This window comes from Tachyglossus aculeatus, unplaced genomic scaffold (assembly GCF_015852505.1).
Source record: "Tachyglossus aculeatus isolate mTacAcu1 unplaced genomic scaffold, mTacAcu1.pri scaffold_101_arrow_ctg1, whole genome shotgun sequence".
In the NCBI taxonomy this organism is placed as follows: Eukaryota; Metazoa; Chordata; class Mammalia; order Monotremata; family Tachyglossidae; genus Tachyglossus; species Tachyglossus aculeatus.
In genome coordinates, this window is record NW_024044842.1 from 1772923 (window position 1) to 1790876 (window position 17954).

General features: G+C 49.2%; 1 protein-coding gene and 2 non-coding genes across 3 annotated transcripts in view; 2 read left to right on the plus strand and 1 right to left on the minus strand.

Moving 5' to 3' along the window:
- Positions 1 to 1387: 1387 nt before the first annotated feature.
- Positions 1388 to 1460, minus strand: TRNAR-CCU. The gene has a single exon. It is a non-coding gene; the product is annotated as a tRNA-Arg (tRNA).
- Positions 1461 to 3227: 1767 nt separating this feature from the next.
- On the plus strand, positions 3228 to 3300 carry TRNAM-CAU. The gene has a single exon. It is a non-coding gene; the product is annotated as a tRNA-Met (tRNA).
- A 6115-nt stretch (positions 3301 to 9415) lies between these two features.
- LOC119922236 (endothelial zinc finger protein induced by tumor necrosis factor alpha-like) overlaps positions 9416 to 17954 on the plus strand; it is a 30175-nt gene continuing 21636 nt past the window's right edge. Inside the window, exons 1-3 of the mRNA XM_038742197.1 lie at positions 9416 to 9459; positions 11740 to 12203; positions 13124 to 13253. Coding sequence (XP_038598125.1) covers positions 11802 to 12203; positions 13124 to 13253 — 532 coding nt within the window. The 5' untranslated portion in view covers positions 9416 to 9459; positions 11740 to 11801. The remainder of the gene's footprint in view (positions 9460 to 11739; positions 12204 to 13123; positions 13254 to 17954) is intronic.

Consider the following 17954-nt stretch of genomic DNA (forward strand, 5'->3'; position numbering starts at 1 on the left):
CATCTTTAAAAATAATTCTACCATCAGCTCTGTGGCGCATACTTTTATTTCTTTCAGAATCTTCCAGTTTTAAAAGCAATTCTACCATCAGCTTTGTGGCTCATACTTTTATTTCTTTCAGAATCTTCCAGTTTTAAAAGCAATTCAACCATCGGCTCTGTGGCTCATACTTTTATTTCTTTCAGAATCTTCCATTTTTAAAAATAATTCTACCATCGGCTCTGTTGCTCATACTTTTATTTCTTTCAGAATCTCCAAGTTCTAAAAGCAATTCTACCATTGGCTCTGTTGCTCACACTTTTATGTATTTCAGAATCTTCCAGTTTTAAAAGCAAGTCTACCATCGGCTCTGTGGCTCATACTTTTATTTCTTTCGGAATCTTCCAGTTTTAAAAGCAGTTCTACCAATTGCCATTATTATTATTATTATTATTATCGGCTCTGCAGCTCATACTTTTATTTATTTCAGAATCTTCCAGTTTTAGAAGCAATTCTACCATTGGCTCTGTTGCTCATGCTTTTATTTCTTTCAGAATCTTCCAGTTTTAAGAGCAGTTATACCATCGGCTCTATGGCTCATACTTTTATGTATTTCAGAATCTTCCAGTTTTAAGAGCAGTTCTACCATCGGTTCTATGGCTCATACTTTTATTTCTTTGAGAATCTTCCAGTTTTAAAAGCAGTTCTACCAATTGCCATTATTATTATTAGTATTATTATTAGTATTATCGGCTCTGCAGCTCATACTTTTATTTATTTCAGAATCTTCCAGTTTTAGAAGCAATTCTACCATCGGCTCTGTTGCTCATACTTTTATGTATTTCAGAATCTTCCAGTTTTAAAAGCAAGTCTACCATCGGCTCTGTGGCTCATACTTTTATTTCTTTCGGAATCTTCCAGTTTTAAAAGCAGTTCTACCAATTGCCATTATTATTATTATTATTATTATTATTATTATTATTATTATTATTATCGGCTCTGCAGCTCATACTTTTATTTATTTCAGAATCTTCCAGTTTTAGAAGCAATTCTACCATTGGCTCTGTTGCTCATACTTTTATTTCTTTCAGAATCTTCCAGTTTTAAGAGCAGTTATACCATCGGCTCTATGGCTCATACTTTTATGTATTTCAGAATCTTCCAGTTTTAAGAGCAGTTCTACCATCGGTTCTATGGCTCATACTTTTATTTCTTTGAGAATCTTCCAGTTTTAAAAGCAGTTCTACCAATTGCCTTTATTATTAGTAGTATTATTATTATCGGCTCTGCAGCTCATACTTTTATGTATTTCAGAATCTTCCAGTTTTAAGAGCAGTTCTACCATCGGTTCTATGGCTCATACTTTTATTTCTTTCAGAATCTTCCAGTTTTAAAAGGAAAGCCACTCCACCCCGGGTGGGACTCGAACCCACAATCCCTGGCTTAGGAGGCCAGTGCCTTATCCTTTAGGCCACCGGGGCACATATTTGAAGAGCCCACTGACCATTTTTGATTTTTGCTGCTTATTTCCAGCGGGTTGGGTCAGAGTTTTCCCATAGTGGCCGGTGGACAGTCCTTCTGACAATGATGATCAAATTATCCCTATCCCGAGCCAAGATCCCTGAATATCCTCATGGTCCGGGATTCTTCCTTAGCAGGAGCTTCTCCATGGGCTAGGGATCACAGCAGGAACAGGGATCCGCTCTTCGCTTTTCCTCACCTCCCTTCTAGTATCAGTGGCTTCATATCACTTGGAGAGAAGATAGGGGACAAGCATGTGGCACTGTGGCTTAGATGGTTGAAGTGTCTGCCTAATAAACAGGAGATCTTGTGTTCAAATCCCGGCGGGGCCTTTCATTTTTTGGCTCATCCGTGCTTCCTGAGGATCCTGGGTTCAAATCCCAGCCGGGGCCTTTCATTTTTCGTCTCATCCGTGCTTCCTGAGGGTGGTTGATGGACTTAAAGCGAAGACCCAATCCTCCTTACCCGTTATATTCTGGTTCCAATGTAATCCAGTCTCCAACGGCTGAGAAAGAGGAGTGACACAATGTCTTTATTTATTATTTTTGGGGGGCTTCTGAAATATTCTGGTTCCACTGTAATCCAGTCTACAACGGCTGAGAAAGAGGAGTGACACAGTGTCTTTATTTATTATTTTTTTGGGCCTTCCGAAATATTCTGGTTCCAATGTAATCCAGTCTCCAACGGCTGACAAAGAGCCGGGATTTGAACCCATTGCAGAGGAGTTAATAATAATAAGAAGAAGAATGGTAAGCGCTTAAGCACTTAGTACAGTGCTCTGCACACAGTAAGTGCTCAATAAATACGATTGAATGAAAAAGAGGAGTGACATAGCGTCTTTATTTATTATTTTTGGGCCCTTCTGAAATATTCTGGTTCCAGTGTAATCCAGCCTCCCACGGCTGAGAAAGAGGACTGATACAGTGTCTTTATTTATTATTTTTTGGGGGCCTTCCGAAATATTCTGGTTCCAATGTATGGATCGTGCCTACGTGGAAAGAGGCCGGGTTTGGGAGTCAGAGGTCATGGGTTCTAATCCCGACTCCGCCACTTGTCAGCTGTGTGACTTTGGGCAAGTCACTTCACTTCTCTGGGCCTCAGTTCCCTCATCTGGAAAATGGGGATGAAGACCGGGAGCCCCACGTGGGACAACCTGATGACCTTGTATCCACCCCAGCGCTTAGAACAGTGCTTGGCACCTAGTAAGCGCTTAACAAATATCATTATTATTATTATTAATCCCGCCCCCGCCACTTGTCTGTTTTGTGCGCTTGGGTAAGTCACTTCACTTCTCTGTGCCTCAGTTACCTCTTCTGTAAAGTCAGGGACTTCATTCATTCATTCATTCAATCGTATTTATTGAGCGCTTCCTGTGTGCAGAGCACTGTACTAAGCGCTTGAGAAGTACAAGTTGGCAACATATAGAGACTTGTCATGCGCTCACGTCTACACTACACTGGCCAGCGCTTAGAACAGTGCTTGGCACATAGTAAGCGCTTATCAAATATCATCATCATTACACTGTCTTTAAAACAAAGCGGAGCCTATTTCTAGACTGTGAACCCGCTGTTGGGTCTCTATATGTTGCCAATTTGTACTTCCCAAGCGCTTAGTACAGTGCTCTGCACACAGTAAGCGCTCAATAAATACGATTGAATGAATGAATGAATGAATTTCAGGGGTAGGTTGTTCTGTGCAAGAGGGGTAAAGAGGGAGGTTAGTACATAGCCTCCTTAGCGCAGTAGGCAGCGCGTCAGTCTCATAATCTGAAGGTCCTGAGTTCGAGCCTCAGAGGGGGCAGAATTTTTCATTTTTGTTCACAAACATGAGCCATTTAGAAGATCGATGCAGAGGAGTTAATAATAATAATAATAATAGTATTTGTTAAGCGCTTACTATGTGCCAAGCACTGTTCTAAGCACTGGGGGAGATACAAGGTAATCAGGTTGTCCCTCGTGGGGCTCACAGTCCTCATCCCCATTTTCCAGATGAGGGAACTGAGGCCCAGAGAAGCGAAGTAACTTGCCCAAAGTCACACAGTTGACAATGGGCGGAGCTGGGATTTGAACCCATTGCAGAGGAGATAATAATAATAATAATAATAATAATAATGATAGTATTTGTTAAGCACTTACTATGTGCCAAGCACTGTTCTAAGCGCTGGGGGAGATACAAGGTAATCAGGTTGTCCCACGTGGGGCTCACAGTCTTCATCCCCATTTTCCAGATGAGGGAACTGAGGCCCAGAGAAGTGAAGTGACTTGCCCAAAGTCACACAGCTGACAATTGGAAGAGCCGGGATTTGAACCCATTGCAGAGGAATTTAATAATAATAATAATAATGATATTTGTTAAGCACTTACTATATGCCAAGCACTGTTCTAAGCGCTGGGGGAGATACAAGATAATCAGGTTGTCCCACATGGGGCTCACAGTCTTCATCCCCATTTTACAGAGGAGGGTTCGAGGCCCAGCTGGAGTGGATTGAGTTTTCAACGTTTAGAACAGTGCTTGGCACAAAGTAAGCGCTTAACAAATGCCATTATATTTGTAACATTACCATTTATGTATCGTATTCATATATAATAATTATTACATATAATTATTTATCAAATGTATAAGATTACCATTATGACAATGCCGTTATATTACCAAATACCATCAACAAATAACAAATACCACCATTATCATTATTATTATTTTCCCCGGGGCCAGTGGAGGACGACACGTGGACCAGTAGCAGTAGCATATTTTGGCGGGAAGCCGAGTGGCGCAGGGGTCGAAGGATGGAAACCTTCCTCTGCTAATCTTCTCTTTTTTTATTAATCTTTTTTTATCTTTTCCATCTTTTTTATTTCTTTACCTATTATTTCCAATAGGGAAGGAGGGAGCGGGTCGCTTGAGGACTCCCAAGCTACTTGCTGGCGTCGGAAAGGGTTCCAGTTTTAAAGGGTAGGGACTGTCTCTATATGTTGCCAACTTGTACTTCCCAAGCGCTTAGTACAGTGCTCTGCACTCAATTTGATTGATTGATTGAAGAATTAATAGTAGGAAGATAAAATTTATCTATCTCTTATACTGAAGGAGAAAACTTCCCAGATCCTTGATTTTGGGGGGCCGGGGGAGGATTGTCCTACTCAGGTGAGGTGAAAAAATGGATCCAAATAAGCCAGGAAAGACATTTCGTCTGCTACTGAGGAAGATTCATTCCTTCAATTGTATTTATTGAGCGCTTACTGCGTGCAGAGCACTGTACTAAGCGCTCGGGAAGTACAGGTCGGCAACATATAGAGACGGTCCCTACCAACAGTGGGCTCACGGTCTAGAAGGGGGAGACTGACAGCAAAACATATAGACAGGTGTCAAAATCGTCAGAACAAATAGAATTATAGCTATAGGCACATCATTAACAAAATAAATAGAATAGTAAATATGCACAAGTAAAATAAATAGAGTAATAAATCTGGGTTGAATAATCCTCGAGGAAGCCGTGGTCTAGTGGATAGAGCACAGGCCTGAAAGTCAGAAGGACAGGGTTCTAGTCCCAACTTGTCTGCTGTGTGACCGTGAGCGAGTCACTCAACTTCTCTGTGCCTTGCTTCCCACACGTCGGGAAATAAAAAAGATGATATTTTCCGCGTATTAATTCTTTAAAACCGGAACCCTCTACGACGCCAGCAAGTAGCTTGGGAGTCCTCATTATCCCAACTTGTCTGCTGTGTGACCGTGAGCGAGTCACTCAGCTTCTCTGTGCCTTGCTTCCCACACGTCGGGAAATAAAAAAGATGATATTTTCCGCGTATTAATTCTTTAAAACCGGAACCCTCTACGACGCCAGCAAGTAGCTTGGGAGTCCTCATTATCCCAACTTGTCTGCTGTGTGACCGTGAGCGAGTCACTCAGCTTCTCTGTGCCTTGCTTCCCACACGTCGGGAAATAAAAAAGATGATATTTTCCGCGTATTAATTCTTTAAAACCGGAACCCTCTACGACGCCAGCAAGTAGCTTGGGAGTCCTCATTATCCCAACTTGTCTGCTGTGTGACCGTGGTTGAGTCACTCAACTTCTCTGTGCCTTGCTTCCCGCATGTCGGGAAATAAAAATGATGATATTTTCCGCGTATTAATTCTTTAAAACCGGAACCCTCTACGACGCCAGCAAGTAGCTTGGGAGTCCTCATTATCCCAACTCGTCTGCTGTGCGACCGTGAGCGAGTCACTCAACTTCTCTGTGCCTTGCTACTGGTCCACGTGTCGTCCTCCACCGGGCCGGGGAAAATAATAATAATGATAATAGTGGTATTTGTTGTTTGTTGATGGTATTTGGTAATATAACGGCATTGTCATAATGGTAATATTATACATTTGATAAATAATTATATGTAATCTATATTATATATAAATATGATACGCAAATGGTAATGTTACAAATATAATGGCATTTGTTAAGCGCTTACTTTGTGCCAAGCACTGTTCTAAGCGTTGAAAACTCAATCCACTCCAGCTGGGCCTCGAACCCTCCTCTGTAAAATGGGGATGAAGACTGTGAGCCCCATGTGGGACAACCTGATTATCTTGTATCTCCCCCAGCGCTTAGAACAGTGCTTGGCACATAGTAAGCGCTTAACAAATACCATTATTATTATTATTATTATTATTATTATTATTAAATTCCTCTGCAATGGGTTCAAATCCCGGCTCCGCCAGTTGTCAGCTGCGTGACTTTGGGCAAGTCACTTCACTTCTCTGGACCTCAGTGACCTCATCTGTAAAATGGGGATGAAGACTGTGAGCCCCATGTGGGACAACCTGATTATCTTGTATCTCCCCCAGCGCTTACAACAGTGCTTGGCACATAGTAAGCGCTTAACAAATACCATTATTATTATTATTATTATTAATAATAATATTAAATTCCTCTGCAATGGGTTCAAATCCCGGCTCCGCCAATTGCCTTGCTTCCCACATGTCGGGAAATAAAAAAGATGATATTTTCCGCATATTAATTCTTTAAACCCAGAACCCTCTACGACGCCAGCAAGTAGCTTGGGAGTCCTCATTACTGAGCAGGAGAGCGACCCGCTCCCTCCTTCCCTACTGGAAGGACCCGAGTTCTAATTCTGCCTCCGCCACTTAATAATAATGATGGCCTTTATTAAGCGCTTACTATGTGCAAAGCTCCGTTCTAAGCGCTGGGCAAGGTGATCAGGTTGTCCCATGGGGGGCTCACAGTCTTAATCCCCATTTGACAGATGAGGTCACTGAGGCTCAGAGAATAATAATAATAATAATAATAGTAATAATAATGGCATTTATTAAGCGCTTACTATGTGCAAAGCACTGCTCTAAGCGCTGGGGAGGATACAAGGTGATGAGGTTGTCCCACGGGGGGCTCACAGTCTTCATCCCCATTCTACAGATGAGGTAACTGAGGCCCAGAGAAGTGAAGTGACTTGCCCAAAGTCACCCAGCTGACGAAGTTGGGATTTGAACCCATGACCTCAGACTCCGGGCTCTTTCCACTGAGCCAGAGAAGTGAAGTGACTTGCCCGACGTCACACAGCAGACATGTGGTGGAGCCGGGATTTGGTGGTATTCCATTTATTCAATCAATCAATCAATCAATCAATCGTATTTATTGAGCGCTTACTGTGTGCAGAGCACTGTACTAAGCGCTTGGGAAGCACAAGTTGGCAACATATAGAGACAGTCCCTACCCAACAGTGGGCTCACAGTTATTCACCCCATCCTCAGTCCCACGGCACTTACGTCCATATCCGTAATTCATATTATCAATCATCATCATCAATCGTATTTATTGAGCGCTTACTGTGTGCAGAGCACTGTACTAAGCGCTTGGGAAGTACAAATTGGCAACATATAGAGACAGTCCCTACCCAACAGTGGGCTCCCAGTCTAAAAGGGGGAGACAGAGAAATATTAACGCCTGTCTCCCGCTCTAGAGTGTAAGCTCCCTGTGGGCAAGGAGAGTATACTCTCCGAAGAGCTCAGTACAGTGCTCTGCACACAGTAAGTGCTCACTTTGAGCCCCCTCCTTCCTCTCCCCCTCCTCCTCCTCCCCATCCCCACGTCTTACCTCCTTCCCCTCCCCACAGCACCTGTATATATGGATATATGTTTGTACGGATTTATTACTGTATTTATTTATTTTATTTGTACCTATTTATTCTATTTATTTTATTTTGTTAATACGTTTTGTTTGGTCGTCTGTCTCCCCCTTCTAGACTGCGAGCCCACCGGTGGGGAGGGCCCGTCTCTAGATGTTGCCAACTTGGACTTCCCAAGCGCTTAGTACAGTGCCCTGCACACAGGAAGCGCTCAATAAATACGATTGAATGAATGAACGACTGAATGAATAAATACGATCGTGTGTTAGGCTTCTGTCAGAAGAAGCCGCGTGGTTCAGTGGAAAGAGGCCGGGCTTTGGAGTCCGAGGTCATGGGTTCAAATCCTGACTCCACCCCTTGTTAGCTGTGTGACTTTGGCCAAGTCGCTTCACTTCTCTGGGCCTCAGTGATCTCATCTGTCAAATGGGGGTGAAGACTGGGAGCCCCACGTGGGACAACCTGATCACCTGGTAACGTCCCCAGCGCTTAGAATATAGTGCTTTGTGCATAGTAAGCACTTAATAGATGCCATTATTATTATTATCATTTTATTATTCAAGTCCCGGCTCTGCCAATTGTCAGCTGTGTGACTTTGGGCAAGTCACTTCACTTCTCTGGGCCTCAGTTCCCTCGTCTGGAAAATGGGGATGAAGACTGGGAGCCGCCCGTGGGACAACCTCATCACCTTGTATCCCCCCCCCCCCCCCAGCGCTTAGAACAGTGCTTGGCTCATAGTAAGCGCTTAACAAATATTATTATTATTATTATTATTATTATTATTAACTCCTCTGCAATGGGTTCAAATCCCGGCTCCGCCAATTGTCAGCCGTGTGACTGCGGGCAAGTCACTTCCCTTCTCTGGGCCTCAGTTCCCTCATCTATAAAATGGGGATGAAGACTGAGCCCCACGAGGGACAGCCTGAAGACCTAGTATCTACCCCAGCGTTTAGAACAGTGCTTGGCACATAGTAAGCGCCTAACAAATTCCATTAATAATAATCAATCAATCAATCAATCAATCGTATTTATTGAGCGCTTACTATGTGCAGAGCACTGTACTAAGCGCTTGGGAAGTACAAATTGGCAACACATAGAGACGGTCCCTACCCAACAGTGGGCTCACAGTCTAAAAGGGGGAGACAGAGAACAAAACCAAACATACCAACAAAATAAAATAAATAGGATAGAAATGTACAAGTAAAATAAATAAATAAATAGAGTAATAAATATGTACAACCATATATACATATATTCAGGTGCTGTGGGGAAGGGAAGGAGGTAAGATGGGGGATAATAATAATAATAACTATTATTATTATTTTATTATTATTGTTATTACGGGGGGGGGGTAGCGCCTCTAGCTCAGGAGCGGGGACCGAGAGCCGAGCGCTTCCGCTCTCTGATTGGTCCCTCGGCCGGGGGCGGGCGGGAGGGCTTCCGCCAATCAGCGGGCGGGGAGGGGCGCCCGCGGAGGGCGGGAGGGCGTCCGCCAATCAGCGGGCGGGGAGCGCGGAGGGCGGGAGAGCGTCCGCCAATCAGCGGTCCAGGGGGCGGGGCCTCGGCCGACGTGGGGCGGGAGCGCCCGCCCCGCCGCGCTGAGGGAGGAGGAGGAGGAGGAGGAGGAGGAGGAGGAGGAGGCGAGTGTTCGGGTCCTCCCGCCGCAGCCTAGAGCGTCCCCGGAAGTGTGTGTGTGGGGGGTCGGCGCCGTCCGCCGTCCGGGCCCGGGGGTCGGGCCGGGCTGAGCTGAGGGGAGACGCTGCCGCCGCCGCCGTCGGGGCCACTTCCGGCCATTGTTCGGGGCCGACGGCTGCCTGCCTGCCTGCCTGCCTGAGGTGAGGGAGCCGCACCGGGACCCCAACGGAGAAACACCCCCGGGACACACACACCCCCCGACCAGCTCCTCCAGTGGATCCCCTCCTCCTCCTCCTCCTCCGAAGCAGTCCTCAGGCCCTTCAGGGGATCCCCCCCCCCCCCCGGACCAGGCCCTCCAGGGGCTCCCCCCATAACCCCCCCAAGACCCCCCCAGGACCAGCCCTCCAGGGGAAACCCCCCTCCCCAGGACCTCCCCCAGACCCTCCAGTGGATCCCCTCCTCCTCCTCAGGCCCCTCAGGGGATTCCCCCAAGACCCCCCCCCTCCCCCAGAGCCCCCCCCCCGCCAGGACCAGCCCCCAGCCCCTCCAGTGGATCCCCTCCTCCTCCTCCTCCTCCTCCTCCGAAGCAGTCCTCAGGCCCTTCAGGGGATCCCCCCCCCAACCCCCCCCCCGGACCAGGCCCTCCAGGGGCTCCCCCCCATAACCCCCCCAAGACCCCCCCAGGACCAGCCCTTCAGGGGAACACCCCCCCCCCCCTCCGCAGGACCTCCCCCAGGCCCTCCAGTGGATCCCCTCCTCCTCCTCAGGCCCTTCAGGGGATCCCTCCAAGAGAACCCCCCCCCCAGGAGGACCCCCCCCCCCCAAGGACCAGGCCCTCCAGGGGACACCCCCCAGGGCCCCCCACCACAGGACCAGCCCCCAGGATCCTCCAGTGGATCCCCTCCTTCTCCGAACCAGTTCTCAGGCCCTTCAGGGGATCCCCCCCCCCCCCCCCCCCCCCAGGACCAGGCCCTCCAGGGGCTCCCCCCATAACCCCCCCCATAACCCCCCAGGCCCTCCAGTGGATCCCCTCCTCCTCCTCAGGCCCTTCAGGGGATCCCCCCAAGACCCCCCCTCCCCCAGGGCCCCTCCCCCCAGGACCAGCCCCCAGCCCCTCCAGTGGATCCCCTCCTCCTCCTCCTCAGGCCCTTCAGGGGATCCCCCCAAGACCCCCCCAGGTCTAGACCCTCCAGGAGATCCCCTCCCCCAGGGACCCCCCAGGACCAGCCCCCAGCCCCTCCAGTGGATCCCCTCCTCCTCCTCCTCCTCAGGCCCTTCAGGGGATCCCCCCAAGACCCCCCCAGGTCTAGACCCTCCAGGAGACCCCTCCCCCAGGCCCCCCCCCAGGACCAGCCCCCAGCCCCTCCAGTGGATCCCCTCCTCCTCCTCAGGCTCAGGCCTTAGGCCCTTCAGGGGATCCCCTCAAGACCCCCCCAGGACCAGCCCCCAGACCCTCTAGGGCCCCCCCACCCCAGGACTCCCCCAGACCCGCCCAGGACCAGGCCCTCCAGGGGATCCCCCCCATAACTCCCCCCAAGGACCAGCCCTCCAGGGGAACCCCACGCCCTCCCCAGACCAGCCTACAGACCCTCCAGGAGACCACCCCCAGGACCAGCCCCCAGACGCTCCAGTGGACCCCCCCACCCCCACCCCAGGACCGCCCCCCCCAGGACCAGCCCCTCCAGTGGATCCCCTCCTCCTCAGGACTAGCCCTCAGGCCCTGCAGGGGATCTCCCCAAGACCCCCCCCCCCAGTACCAGCCTTCCAGGGGACCCCCCCCAGGACCAGACTTTAGCCCCTCCAGGGCCCCCCCCCCCCCTCCTCCACAGGACCATTCTTCAGACCCTCCACGTGACCCCCTCCCGCAGGACCAGTTCCCAGCCCCTCCAGAGGACCCCCCTCAGAGCTTTTGTGGGGACCAATCCGGACCCCTGAGAGCCCCCCTCTCAGAGCCCTGAGAAGACACCGCCCCCCGCCCCCTCCCCAAAACCGTGAGGAAACCCTCAACCACCCCATAGAACAGTGAGGGGACTCCTCCGCAAAGAGTGTGAGGGCATCCTCCTTTCCCCTTCCCTCCAGATCTGGGAGGAGATCCCCCCAAGACCTTCCTGAAAGTATTGAGGGGACCCCCCGCCCCTGGGCACCCCCTCAGACCCGAGAGGGTGCCCCCAGAATCCCCCTCCCCCCCAGCAGCGAGGAGCCCACCCCCTCAGAGCTGTGAGGGGACCCCCCCTCAAAGAGTGTGAGGGCATCCCCTCACTTCCTGAAAGTCTTGAGGGGACCCCCCCCCCCCGGCACCCCCTCAGAGCCGTGAGGGGACCCCCGAGCAGCAGCCGCGGTGGGTTCTGGGAACCGCTCCCGCCCTCGCCCCCGTTCTCCGAGCCGCCCGCTCCCTGCCCCCGGCTCGGCCTCTTCCCCCCCACCTTCCCTCGGGGCGACCGCTCTCCGTCCCCCACACGCGTCCCCCTCCTCTTCCTCAGGGGTCGGACCCCCACCAGGGCGGAAGGAGACAGCGGGCGGTCCGGGACCCGCAGCGGGGACGATGGCAGAGCCGCGGGCAGAAGCGGCCCTGGACCCTCACGAGCACATGGACCTGAAGATCGTGAAGGTGGAGGACGAGTCCCTGTGGGAGAAGGAGTGCAGCCCGCAGAGGGAGGAGCCCGGCCCCGACACCTTCAGCCAGCGCTTCCGCCGGTTCCGCTACGAGGAGGCGTCGGGGCCCCACGACGCCCTGGGCCGGCTGCGGGAGCTGTGCCGCCTGTGGCTGAGGCCCGACCGCCGCACCAAGGAGCAGATCCTCGACCTCTTGGTCCTGGACCAGTTCCTCAGCATCCTGCCCGGGGAGATCCAGGCCTGGGTGCGGTTCCATCGCCCCGAGAGCGGCGAGGAGGCGGCGGCCGTGGTGGAGGATCTGCAGAGGGAGTTTAATGGAACGGGACGGCCGGTGAGAAGAGGGAGGGAGAACGACGAACGGCGTCGCCGTCCCCGATGGGACCGTTCTGTCCCAGTGTCCCGTCTCCGTGGCAACGGGATGCCGGGCGTACCGGGTGTCGGACCCTTCTGGGGGTCAGACCGACGGTCCCTCCGGCCTAGGGTTCTGTCTCCGTGACAGCGGGATGGGGGGAGGAACCAGTTGATGGACTGTTCGAAGTCCCCTTCTGTCTCCGAGGCAACGGGATGCCGGAGGAACCGAGTAACGGCTGCCTCCGGACATCCATTACAGCACTTCCACCTCCATTGGCTTATCGTGTCTCTTCCCGTTAATTTACCCCCAGTGAGGCGGCGGAAGATCTCATATTTTTCCCCGTAAGGCGTTAAGCGCTCACTGTGTGCTAAGCACCGTGTCAGGCCGGACGCGGTCCCTTCCCAACGAGGGGCTCGCGGTCTAAGTAGCAGGGAGAACGGGGTGTGAATCCCCACGTCGAAGCACGACGCAGGTGAAGTGACTTGTCCAAGCTTTCACAGCAGGCGGGTGGGCAGATCTGGGACGGTGATGATGGCATTTATTAAGCACTTACCGTGTGCAAAGCCCCGTCCTAAGCGCTAGGGAGGGTACGAGGTGATGAGGTTGTCCTACGGGGGGCTCCCAGTCCTCGTCCCCGTTTGACAGATGAGAGAACTGAGGCCCGGAGAAGTGAAGTGACTCGCCCCAAGTCACCCAGCTGACAGTTGGCGGAGCCGGGGTTCGAACCCGTGACCTCTGGCTCCGTGCCCTCTCCACTGAGCCCCGCTGCCTCTCTGGGAACCCAGGGCCTCTATCCGCGGTCCCAAAGCAGACAGGCGGTGGTGGCGGGACTAGAACTCGGGTCCTCCGGCTGATTCCCCCTTCCGTTTTTCCTTTTCCCGTCCGTCCCGCTTCTCCAGGTCCTGGTGCGTACCCGCGGACGGGACCCGCTGTCGGAGGAGGGAGCGGCGGCCGCGCTGGACTCGCCTCGCTTCCAGCCGGAGCCGACGTGGCCCCGGCAGGGGGGTCCGGAGCCCCTGCACCGCAGCGGTGAGAACCTGCGATTCGGCCCTCCCCACCGCTCTCCGTCGCTCGTCAATCAATCGGTGGCATTTATCGAGCGCCCACGGCGCGCAAGACGCCGTACTGAGCGCCCCGGCTAGTGGGGAGTACGACCCAACAGAGCCTGTAGATGCGATCCCCGACCGTCGGGAACTTACGGTCTAGAGGGTGACGCCGTCAGTCGGTGGTATTTATCATTCATTCAGTCGTACTTATTGAGCGCTTACTGTGTGCAGAGCGCTGTACTAAGCGCTTGGGAAGTCCAAGTTGGCAACATATAGAGACGGTCCCTACCCAACAGTGGGCTCACATTTATCGAGCGCTTACTGTGTGCAGAAGGCTTGGGAGAGGACGCTGGTTAGCGGCATATGCAATCCTCCTCCAACCCCTCCAGAAACTGACAATCTAATAGTAGCAACCACGCGCTTACGGGGCGCCAAGCACTGTGCCAAGCCCTCCGGAGAGGACGGAAGAGATAATAATACTAATAATGATGGCGTTTATTAAGCGCTTGCTATGTGCAAAGCACTGTTCCAAGCGCTGGAGAGGTTAGGAGGTGATCCGATTGTCCCACGGGGGGCTCACAGTCTCAGTCCCCATTTTGCAGATGAGGGAACTGAGGCCCAGAGAATAATAATAATAATGATGACGGCGTTTATTAAGCGCTTACTATGTGCCGAGCACTCTTCTGAGCGCTGGAGAGGTTAGGAGGTGATCCGATCGTCCCCCGGGGGGCTCACAGTCTTAATCCCCATTTTGCAGATGAGGGAACTGAGGCCCAGAGAATAATAATAATAATAATGATAGCATTTATTAAGCGCTTACTATGTGCCGAGCACTTTTCTGAGCGCTGGAGAGGTTACAAGGTGATCCGATTGTCCCACGGGGGGCTCACAGTCTTAGTCCCCATTTTGCAGATGAGGGAACTGAGGCCCAGAGAATAATAATAATAATGATGACGGCATTTATTAAGCGCTTACTATGTGCAAAGCACTCTTCTGAGCACTGCAGAGGTTAGGAGGTGATCTGATTGTCCCACGGGGGGCTCACAGTCTTAAACCCCATTTTGCAGATGAGGTTACTGAGGCCCAGAGAATAATAATAATAATGATAGCATTTATTAAGCACTTACTATGTGCAAAGCACTCTTCTGAGCGCTGGAGAGGTTATGAGATGTTCAGGTTGTCCCTCGGGGGGTCACAGTCTTAATCCCCATTTTGCAGATGAGGGAACTGAGGCCCAGAGAATAATAATAATAATAATGATAGCATTTATTAAGCGCCTACTATGTGCAAAGCACTCTTCTGAGCGCTGGAGAGGTTACGAGGTGATCAGCTTGTCCCGTGTGGGGCTCATACAGTTTTAATCCCCATTTTCCAGATGAGGTCACTGAGGCCCAGAGAAGTGAAGTGACTCGCCCAGAGTCACCCAGCTGACAGTTGGCGGAGCCGGGATTTGAACCCATGACCTCTGACCCCAAAGCCCGGGCTCTTTCCACCGAGCCACGCGGCCTCACCCCTGCCCGCAAGGAGCAGACCGGCTAATCGCCGAGTGCTAAACTCACTCAGTCGTATTTATTGAGCGCTTACTGTGTGCAGAGCACTGTACTAAGCGCTCGGGAAGTACGAGATGGCAACATATAGAGACGGTAGATGTAAGAATCCGCTCAGGCTCAGTCCCTGCCCCACACGGGGTTCGCCCCGTAAAGTCAATCCGCCAGTTGTGTTTATTGAGCACTTACCGTGCGCAGAGCGCTGTGCTAAGCGTGTGGGAGAATATAATAGAACGGAGAGGTGGTAGATACGTTCCCTGCCCTTCAGAAGCTTACCGTCTAAAAGGGGAGATGTTAGTAGAAATAAGCAAATTAGAGAAAGGGGCCTCAGAGCTGTGGGGGTGATTTAAGGGAGCAAATAATAGTGGCATTTATAGTAATAATAATAATGATGGCATTTATTAAGCGCTTACTATGTGCAAAGCACTGTTCTAAGCGCTGGGGAGGTTCCAAGGTGATCAGGTTGTCCCACGGGGGGCTCACAGTCTTCATCCCCAGTTGACAGATGAGGTCACCGAGGCCCAGAGAAGCCAAGCGACCTGCCCAAAGTCACCCAGCCGACAAGTGGCGGAGCCGGGATTTGAACCCACGACCTCTGACTCCAAAGCCCGGGCCCTTTCCGCTGAGCCACGCCGCTTCTCTTCTCCCTCGAGGAGAGGGCTCGGTCAGGGAGGGCTTCTTGGAGGAGGTGGGCCTCCTTCATTCATTCATTCATTCAATCGTATTTATTGAGCGCTTACTGTAAGGCTTTGAAGGAGGGGAGAGGCATCGTCTGTGGGATTTGCCACCTTGTACTCCCCGAGCGCTTAGCACAGTGCTCTGCACACAGTAAGCGCTCAGTAAATACCATTGAACGAATGAATTTGGGGGGGGGGGGGGGGCGTTCCGGACCAGAGGCGGGCCGGGATCGGCGGCGAGGTAGCCGAGATGGAAACCCAAGGAGAAGGAAGGTTGGCGTTGGAAGAGCGACGCGGGCGGGCTGGGGTGTAGAAGGAGACTGGTGACGTGAGGTAATAATAATAATAATAATAATAATAATAATAATGATGATATTTGTTAATAATAATTGGCATTTGCTAAGCGCTTACTATGTGCAAAGCACTGTTCTAAGCGCTGGGGAGGATGCAGGGTAAACAGGTTGTCCCACGTGGGGCTCACATTCTTAACCCCCATTTTACAGATGAGGTAACTGAGGCCCAGAGAAGTTAAGTGACTTGCCCAAGATCACACAGCAGACATGCGGCAGAGTCGGGATTCGAACCCATGACCTCTGACTCCAAAGCCCGTGCTCTTTCCACTGAGCCACGCTGCTTCCCAGCGTTAAGCGCTTACTCTGTGCAAAGCACCGTTCTAATAATCAGGATAATAATAATGGCATTTATTAAGCACTTACTATGAGGTAATAATAATAATAATAATGATGGTATTCGTTAAGCGCTTACCATGTGCAAAGCACCGTTCTAATAATCAGGATAATAATAATGGCATTTATTAAGCGCTTACTATGAGGTAATAATAATAATAATAATAATAATAATAACGATGGTATTCGTTAAGCGCTTACTATGTGCAAAGCACCGTTCTAATAATCATGATAATAATAATGGCATTTATTAAGCGCTTACTATGAGGTAATAATAATAACAATAATAATAACGATGGTATTCGTCAAGCGCGTACTATGTGCAAAGCACCGTTCTAATAATCATGATAATAATAATGGCATTTATTAAGTGCTTACTATGAGGTAATAATAATAATAACGATGGTATTCGTTAAGCGCTTACTATGTGCAAAGCACCGTTCTAATAATCAGGATAATAATAATGGCATTTATTAAGCGCTTACTATGAGGTAATAATAATAATAATAATAATAACGATGGTATTCGTTTAGCGCTTACTATGTGCAAAGCACCGTTCTAATAATCATGATAATAATAATGGCATTTATTAAGTGCTTACTGTGAGGTAATAATAATAATAATAATAACGATGGTATTCGTTAAGCGCTTACTATGTGCAAAGCACCATTCTAATAATCATGATAATAATAATGGCATTTATTAAGCGCTTACTATGAGGTAATAATAATAATAACGATGGTATTCGTTAAGCGCTTACTATGTGCAAAGCACCGTTCTAATAACCAGGATAATAATAATGGCATTTATTAAGCCCTTACTATGAGGTAATAATAATAATAATAATAACGATGGTATTCGTTAAGCGCTTACTATGTGCAAAGCACCGTTCTAATAATCAGGATAATAATAATGGCATTTATTAAGCGCTTACTATGAGGTAATAATAATAATAACGATGGTATTCGTTAAGCGCTTACTATGTGCAAAGCACCGTTCTAATAATCAGGATAATAATAATGGCATTTATTAAGTGCTTACTATGAGGTAATAATAATAATAATAGCGATGGTATTCGATAAGCGCTTACTATGTGCAAAGCACCGTTCTAATAATCATGATAATAATAATGGCATTTATTAAGCGCTTACTATGAGGTAATAATAATAATAATAACGATGGTATTTGTTAAGCGCTTACTATGTCAAAGCACCGTTCTAATAATCATGATAATAATAATGGCATTTATTAAGTGCTTACTATGAGGTAATAATAATAATAATAATAACGATGGTATCCGTTAAGCGCTTACTATGTGCAAAGCACCATTCTAATAATCATGATAATAATAATGGCATTTATTAAGTGCTTACTATGAGGTGGTAATAATAATAATAATAATAATAATAATAATAACAATGGTATTGGTTAAGCGCTTACTATGTGCAAAGCACTATTCTAATAATCATGATAATAATAATGGCATTCATTAAGCGCTTACTATGAGGTAATAATAATAATAACGATGGTATTCGTTAAGCGCTTACTATGTGCAAAGCACCGTTCTAATAATCAGGATAATAATAATGGCATTTATTAAGCGCTTACTATGAGGTAATAATAACAATAATAATAATAATAATAATAACGATGGTATTCATTAAGCGCTTACTATGTGCAAAGCACCGTTCTAATAATCATGATAATAATAATGGCATTTATTAAGCGCTTACTATGAGGTAATAATAATAATAATAATAATAATAATAACGAT